Genomic DNA, 7,899 nt, shown 5'->3' on the forward strand with positions numbered 1-7,899 from the left:
GAGGGGGGGTTAAAGTTAATTCACAGTTTAACCCGGCCAGATGGTGATTTAATTTTATAATTTATTATTTTTATATTGAGATGAGAAGAAAAATTAAAGTAAAGCCAAGGGTGTGGTGCGTCAGCCCCCTTGCCCCCTCCCTCCTTCCTGGTGAGTAACCTTGGTCAGGGTCAAACGTCACCATTTCTCCTTTTCTTTACAACTGACACGTTCTCCCTCTCTCTCTCTCCTCTTTCTCTCTCCTCTCTCTCTCTTACTTTGAGCTGGAGAGAGATTCCCTGGGTGGGAATCGAGCTGTAAGCTGGACTGCTGCGGGAGCCGAGTTTTTTTTTGACTATAAATATATCTCCACTTCAACTTTGTTGCTCACACAATTTCATTCATATTCCAATCCTCTAACTAAATCTCTCTTCTCTCTCTCTCTCTCTCTCTCTCTCTCTCTCTGTTACTACTACTGCCACCACCACCAGCTAACTAATCTTCAAAACAAGAGCCATGGCTATTCTGTTCTGTTTCTTTGTTGTTCTTCCCTTATTGCTTCTTGTGTCTCTGTTCCGAATGATGCTATCCCACGGCCGTCGCCAGAAATTGCCGCTACCCCCCGGCACATTGGGTTGGCCATATGTTGGAGAAACCTTCCAACTCTATTCTCAAAACCCAAATGTCTTCTTTGCTTCAAAGCAGAAGAGGTCGGTCTGGTTTGATTCTTGTGTTTTTTTTTCGAAATTTCTCTGTTTTTTAGTTTCAAATTCGTAGGGAGCTTAATTTAATTGGGTTACTACGAACACAGGTATGGGTCTATATTCAAGAGCCACATTTTGGGTTGTCCTTGTGTGATGATTTCGAGCCCTGAAGCTGCGAAATTCGTGTTGTCGACGAGGGCTGATCTCTTTAAGCCTACATTTCCTGCAAGCAAAGAAAGGATGTTGGGCAGGCAAGCCATCTTCTTCCACCAGGGAGACTATCACTTGAAATTGAGGAAGCTTGTTCTCAGGGCATTCACGCCTGAAGCCATCAAGACCAAAATCTCCAACATCGAGACAACTGCTCTTGAATCTCTTCGATCATGGGAAGGACAGGCCATCAACACTTTCCAAGAGATGAAGACGGTGAGCTTCTTCATCTATCATACCTCCCCTGTTCTTCCCCTGCTTCTCTACTTTCTTCACAACCGCCCCCAAAGAAAACACAACAATTTAGGGGGAAGCAGTTCAATCTCAATGAAAACCCACTTCAGTTTGTCAATTGGATGGATAATTGGGATATGGGTTGTGGCTGATTATTAATCTGGTTCTTTTTTCTTGTTTGCAGTACTCATTCAATGTGGCCCTACAATCTATCTTCGGAAAGGATGAAATCCACTACAGAGAGAAGCTGAAGGCTTGCTATTATGTTCTCGAGAAGGGTTACAATTCAATGCCCATAAATCTTCCAGGAACTCTCTTCCACAAATCAATGAAGGCAAGGAAAGAACTTGCTCAGATCCTCGCTGAGATCCTCCACACCAGGAGACAGAGGAAGGAAGAAAGCAACGATTTGCTGGGTTCCTTCATGGGTGAGAAAGCAGGTCTCACCGACGAACAGATTGCCGACAATGTCATCGGTGTTATCTTCGCCGCTCGAGACACCACAGCTAGCGTACTGACGTGGATCGTTAAGTACCTTGGAGAGAACCCAAGCGTCTTACAAGCCGTCACTGTAAGGATGGATCTTGATTTTAATCCACAGCCCCACCATCAATTTCACTCTGAAAATAAATTAATCAATCAGATTTTGGAAAGATACTAATGGCTCTTTGGTGACCTTTCAGGACGAGCAAGAGGCGATAATTAAGTCTAAAGAGGAGAGTTGCCAAGACCAGATTTTAAATTGGGCAGATACCAAGAACATGCCAATAACTTCAAGAGTTATTCAGGAGACACTGAGGGTTGCTTCTATCCTTTCTTTCACTTTCAGAGAAGCTGTTGAAGATGTCGAATATGAAGGTTGGTTAATAATGGTTACCCAAAAGAAAAATTAGAATGAATTACAACCATATCTTCTTGATTGATATTTCAACCAAAATATATCTTGTTAATTTATTTTCTGTTTTATTTTTTAACTTCTTTCAGGTTACCTTATACCAAAAGGGTGGAAAGTTTTACCATTGTTCAGGAACATTCACCATAGTCCAGATAACTTTACAGAGCCTGAGAAATTTGATCCATCAAGATTTGAGGTAAACACTAGAGAGAGAAAGAGAGAGACAGCTAGAGCCAGACAATTTGGATTACTTCTGATCTTGACTTTTTCTGAACATTTTCATGTCTGCTTTTAAGTGGCCTAAAAAGTCGAATCTCTGTATGTAATCATCAGGTTGCTCCAAAACCCAACACATTCATGCCATTTGGAAATGGGATCCACTCCTGCCCTGGGAATGAACTAGCTAAGCTGGAGATGTTGATCCTCCTACATCATCTAACCACCAAGTACAGGTAACAAATTCATCAAAATTCCAACAAAAAAACTTCAGTTTTCTGCAAAATTTTGGACCCTCAGATCCAGATTCTTGGTTGGATCTGAATCTGACGATTCAAAATGTTTTACTAGATGGTCCTACACGCATTTAATGTATAGAAATGGAACAAGTCTCTTTATCTCATAAGTCTTTTCAGTGGACAGAAGAGAAACCCCAGTTACCAGAAATAGAAATATCTTATAAATTTACTTTTCTGTTTCATTCTTATTCATGGAAGAGTGAGTTTGTTCTAATCATTTTTCTATAATTGAAAATTACAGGTGGTCAGTGGTAGGTCCACAGAATGGAATTCAGTATGGCCCATTTGCTCTACCCCAGAATGGGTTGCCCATCAGATTATCTCTCAAGACCTGAACAGAGGAGTTCTGATCATGGCTGTCAGGAAAGACTTGAAGACTCTTCACAAGAAGATAAGAAAACCCAGCAGAGAGACTGAACTGGGTGTTGCCTTGCGATTATATTCTCAACACATATTATATATAAAATCAGGCCAGGCCCTTTCAAAGAGAGGGCTATGGCTTTTGAGGGACTTTCTTCATAAGGAAAGAGAGGAATTAGTCCTTCCAAAATTTTGGCAGAGAGACAGAGAGAGAATTAGTGAGAGAGGGAGACACATGGAAAGATGGAAGAAGAGAAATTTCTTGAGAAACACAGGAAGGGAAGCCCAAGCTGTACAAAAAGAGCCCTTTTCATTCCAAAGAAAGAAAGAAAATTAAAAACAGAAAACCTTCAAAGGTTACAATGTTTCATAGATATGATGCATTTGCAAAGCAAGTGGCGTTTGTATAATTGTATTGCACGTTTGGCAGTAGTGAAATGAAGTGATCCATATTATTTTCATTTAAAAATATTTGTCTGTTTTTCGTCTTCTTGTATATATATATATATTTTTTTCTTTATGGGGTATTACATATATCGCAAAAGAGTTAAACCCGTAACTTATTCACTAAGAGGTGTCAGTTATTATCAACTAAGCATTCCTGCAATGGCCCTTTACCTATTATCCAAAGGACACTCATTGGATTTCATCCTAGCCGCTAGATGAGAATATTATAGGTGCTGAGTCTTATAACCCATTGAAAAAACCCTTCCAAGAAAAGGATTTGTGATAACTATATAAGGGTTGCAATTTAATTGGGGGCTGAATTTAGGCTCAATTTGAACTAAGATGGGCTGAGCTGTGTTAGGCCCACTTCACCTTGGTCTATAGTCCATTAGATTCCCATTGTATGCAAGGCCCAGCCCATTGCTCCCTCATATCAGTCCACTCCCTTCCTATCTTTTTTCTCAAGCAAAACTCATTTGCATTCCTCATTTCATACACAACATGAAAGGGTAGACATGCCTGTTCCTTGTTTACATATGTTTGTTGTACATTAGGTATATGAAAGGCAATTACAACCAAGAACCCTAATGGGCTCACACACAATAGGAAAAATCTTGCTTTCAGAGCAAGGGTGCAAGGGAGGATAGTGAGATGGAAGGGGTTTATGAGCAATGGATGAGGGTGGTCTAGCTCAAGAGATCTTCAATGTCAATAGGGGTGGACTCAAGATTCAATACTGGGGAAAAAGGGCATAATGATATTTCTAATCACTGTCCTTACCATAAAATTTTTTTACCAATAAGGGGGCAAATCCTAACATTTTTTTTGTAGAGAATTTAAAAAAAAATTTGGTGGGTAGGTGGATGGGGGGTGCCGATGGCTGTTGATTGTTGGGACCATTTTGTCAAGTTTTTGCTCTCTCGATAGAATATGTCTTCTATGTTATCCAAAAGCTATTCTTGAAACCATTTATCTCATTGATTTTTTTATTAAAGAATAAAAAAAACGAATTATTTTAATAAAAACCTAGGCTACTATTTTTCATGTACCCATCAAATCAGATCTGACTTGGACCATCATTATGGAATGCTCCAAAGTCGCAACTAAGCCACAATGGATGCCTATGAGTTCCATGCAAGTAATGCTCAACTCACGATGACTGCCCAATAATATGAATACCACATCACCACCCTCGTTCCTAGCAACAGAACCATAACCACCCAATCTGTCACACCCCACCCAACTGGATTCGGACACACCCGAATACCTGTGAGGATGATAATACTACAAGATCAGGTTTATAGTCAATCCATAACGACATAATATACAATATAGCATAATCCAAGAGCAAAAAGGGAAATAAAGTATCAAAAGTTATTAAGGTTATCCTCAAATCATATCTCAAAGTTAGTTAAATCATAACTAGAGTTTAAAGAAGGAAGTTTGTTTAACAGAAGAAGTTTAAATGTTTTCGAAGAGGATTAAGAGTTTAAACAGCACCCATGCCTAATAAACAAATAAAGAACATAAGTGATAGCAACTACAGCCACTACTTTCTCCCATGATATCTCCGCAGTCTCAGAAAGGCTCAACTCCATAGGCACAGTCTGAGCAGGAACACGACTCTCCATATATCTCTGTGTCATCTCCCATTGATCCCTCATAGGGCTCAATCGGTGGCGGACCCTCCAAATAAAAGGAGTCCTCATAACTTGCAGTAGCATCTAAGAGAAAATACATTTAAAAGAATCAGTTCCACAGAACTCAGTAAGGCCAACATAATCACACATCACACAACCATCACATGCATTTATATACAATATAATTATAATGAATGATGATGATGCAAGTATGATCCTAGATTCTAATGAATGTAGTCTCTATGGTAGACACGCATTAAGTTACAACACCAGCCTCCTTTGGGTGGTCTCGTCACTCTCCCTCACGGCACACTCAAGCATGTCTTTTGGGTTCCATGCTACAATTGGGTCAGGTCACATCATTTCGTGGCTGGGGTTTAGGTCACCACTCTCACACCAACCATTGGTTTGAGAACTGGCACATGTCATGGATAAGTCTATCCCAAATGCAAAGTCAATTACATCTTGTGCTACATGTGATCCAGATACCTTCCCTCATGCCTAGTGCCATTTTGGTCCAAGTATCCTTCTCCCCTAGGAATGATATTCCTCATGCCACTCAAGCTATCTTTTGGACTACCATTCCTTGACCCTATGGTCATGCACATGTGTTGGTGTGGATGCCTTTCATGTCCCCTTGTAGTACTCAAGCCGTCTTTTGAACGCCCTATGAATCTGACCCTAACATATGCAACCTGACCACTACTTGATGATATTGGGCCTGCATGATGCTCACAGGACCCAACCACTACCATCACGGGTCATTCGACTTCAATACCCCTGCCAAAAGGGTAATAGCACTTAATTAAGTTTACTAGCCAAACACTTCTAGACACTTAGCCACAATGCACCTAGTGAATCTTATAGATGCATTGGCACCAAGGTTAATGGGTGAACCCACAACCCCGGGTTGGTATAGGTACATAAATAGGTAGCAATCTACCACCAAATTCCAACACATCACATTCGAAACATCATTTGAATGAATCAAAATAATAACATGAACATAGATTCCAATGAATGATAGCATAAACATAAACATCGAATTACCTTTCATTTGTGCAAAGTCTCATGTAGTCAATAAGAGAATAGACATTTGTAATAATGAAAAGTAGAATTAAATTAAACACATGTTGTATGATAATGTCTCCCTAGACGATTTAATAACAAGTAATAAAACTCAAATTAACTACAAGATATATGAAAAATGCAACCCTCACCTGTCGATGATATTAGAGACCTCAAAATGTCCAAGAAATCCACTAATTCAAGAGTGCAAACCACCCACACTTAACCTAGAAAATATAAGAGTTAATTTAGGTATTAATCGAGAATCATTTGGGCATTAAATGAGTCAATTTACACACTTGGACAAGGGGAAGCAAGAAAAGCCTGCCAGGGCCGGTCTACCGCCCCCTAGGGCTGTGATCAAAATGCTTCAAATCAAAATCTGTTTGAAACCAATTCAAATGGGGGATTTTGGGATTTCAATGGGACAACAATATTGTCCCCAAAACACTTCCCAATCATCCCAATTAGTTCCAAATAAAAGAGCCCAAATTTGGTTTTCTAAGAGTCGCCCGTGGGCATCTCAGAGAGGTTTGATCGATCTCAAATGGGTGAAATTAGACCAACCAACACTCAAAAAGACTAGGAGATAGAAAAGAAAGCTTCACCTAACACTCAACAACAAACATTTACTCTCCTACCAACATTCTCCAACATAAGTGCTAACCACCAACTTGATAACTCAAGAACATGGAGATCTTAGCACCATTGTGGATAATACATGTGACATAAAGAAAGACCCAAAACATCCCCCCCCCCCCCCCCCCCCCGGGGGAAAAAAAGGGGTGTGGGGGGGCCCCCCCCCCCCCCACTTGCCACACATTTCGATGTATCCTTAATAGATCAATCTTCAAACTTAACCCCAATGGTATTAATCGAGAATCATTTGGGCATAAATGAGTCAATTTACACACTTGGACAAGGGGCAAAGATCCCCCCCAACGCTTCTGGTGATCAAAATGCTTCAAATTATATGTGAAGATCTTTGGGATTTCGATCCCCAATGCTTTTCCCTACATCGCTTCAAAGTAAATTATGGATGGTCTTCCTAGATATGCCCTATCTCGCAAGACTATCGCCCTGCGAAACCACGCTTAGTTCGCTGAGCTATAGAACATCTTTGGCCAAACTCAAACACAAACAACTAGAAGAGAAAGAACAAACAAATTAATGAGATAATAAAAGCTCATCTACATCCCAAAGAAAAGGAACTAGCTACTGATTGTCCAAAGTTCATAAGAAAATAAAGGTAAAACATAGGGAGAGAGAGAGAGAGAGAGAGAGTAAGTGTGGCCTCTTCTTCAGCAATGAGAGATGAGACCTCTCGGCTTTCTTTTATCTCCCCCAAGACCCCCTCTACCCGCTTGACCTTCCCCCGGAAAAAAAAATGCTAATATTAGCGTAGCTAGTGGGTGCGCCATCGGTAAGGTGTCAATATGGTACTGTACAGACGGTACTGCATTTCAAATTGTCATACCAAAACGTTCCGTGTTGAATTTATTCGATACAGTATGAAAACGATATTTTAAAAATGGTTCGGTATGGTTTCAGTATAAAATTTGTACGAAAAAAACGGCACGGTTCAATATAGGGTACGATATGATTTCGGTATAGAACACCCATTCTTCTAATTTGTAATATTGCCACAATAAACCAAAGTATTGATTTCATGAATGTACTTAAACAAGTAATGCTTGTGTTAATATATGGTTTATCACAGTAATTGGGCATTGGAAAACAATTTTAGATGTGTTGGGAAATGCCATATGTAGTACAGATTTTGTATTCTATGTTGCAGACGGACGTCCGTCTAAGCTAGACGATCGTTCGTCTAGTCACAAAGAGCC

At 40.0% G+C, this 7,899-nt stretch overlaps 1 protein-coding gene across 1 annotated transcript; it reads left to right on the plus strand.

Moving 5' to 3' along the window:
• Positions 1–386: 386 nt before the first annotated feature.
• Positions 387–3,366, plus strand: LOC148999518 (abscisic acid 8'-hydroxylase CYP707A2-like). Its single transcript, XM_089140496.1, has 7 exons — positions 387–689; positions 791–1,109; positions 1,312–1,698; positions 1,811–1,985; positions 2,112–2,218; positions 2,356–2,474; positions 2,779–3,366. Exons 1-7 carry the CDS (start codon positions 496–498, stop codon positions 2,870–2,872), a joined length of 1,395 nt encoding a protein of 464 aa, XP_088996622.1. The 5' UTR covers positions 387–495; the 3' UTR covers positions 2,873–3,366.
• Positions 3,367–7,899: the final 4,533 nt, after the last annotated feature.

The sequence above is a fragment of the Hakea prostrata genome, chromosome 11 (genome assembly GCF_041222555.1).
Source record: "Hakea prostrata isolate BN-2017 chromosome 11, UWA_Hpros_2, whole genome shotgun sequence".
NCBI classification, from domain to species: Eukaryota; Viridiplantae; Streptophyta; class Magnoliopsida; order Proteales; family Proteaceae; genus Hakea; species Hakea prostrata.

Excerpts from the sequence above, each read along its gene's own strand:
- LOC148999518 (XM_089140496.1), top strand. The coding sequence starts at position 496 with ATGGCTATTCTGTTCTGTTTCTTTGTTGTTCTTCCCTTATTGCTTCTT. Across the intron at positions 1,986-2,111 it reads TGAAGATGTCGAATATGAAG|GTTACCTTATACCAAAAGGG; the intron begins GTTGGTTAATAA and ends AACTTCTTTCAG. Across the intron at positions 2,219-2,355 it reads TTGATCCATCAAGATTTGAG|GTTGCTCCAAAACCCAACAC; the intron begins GTAAACACTAGA and ends TGTAATCATCAG.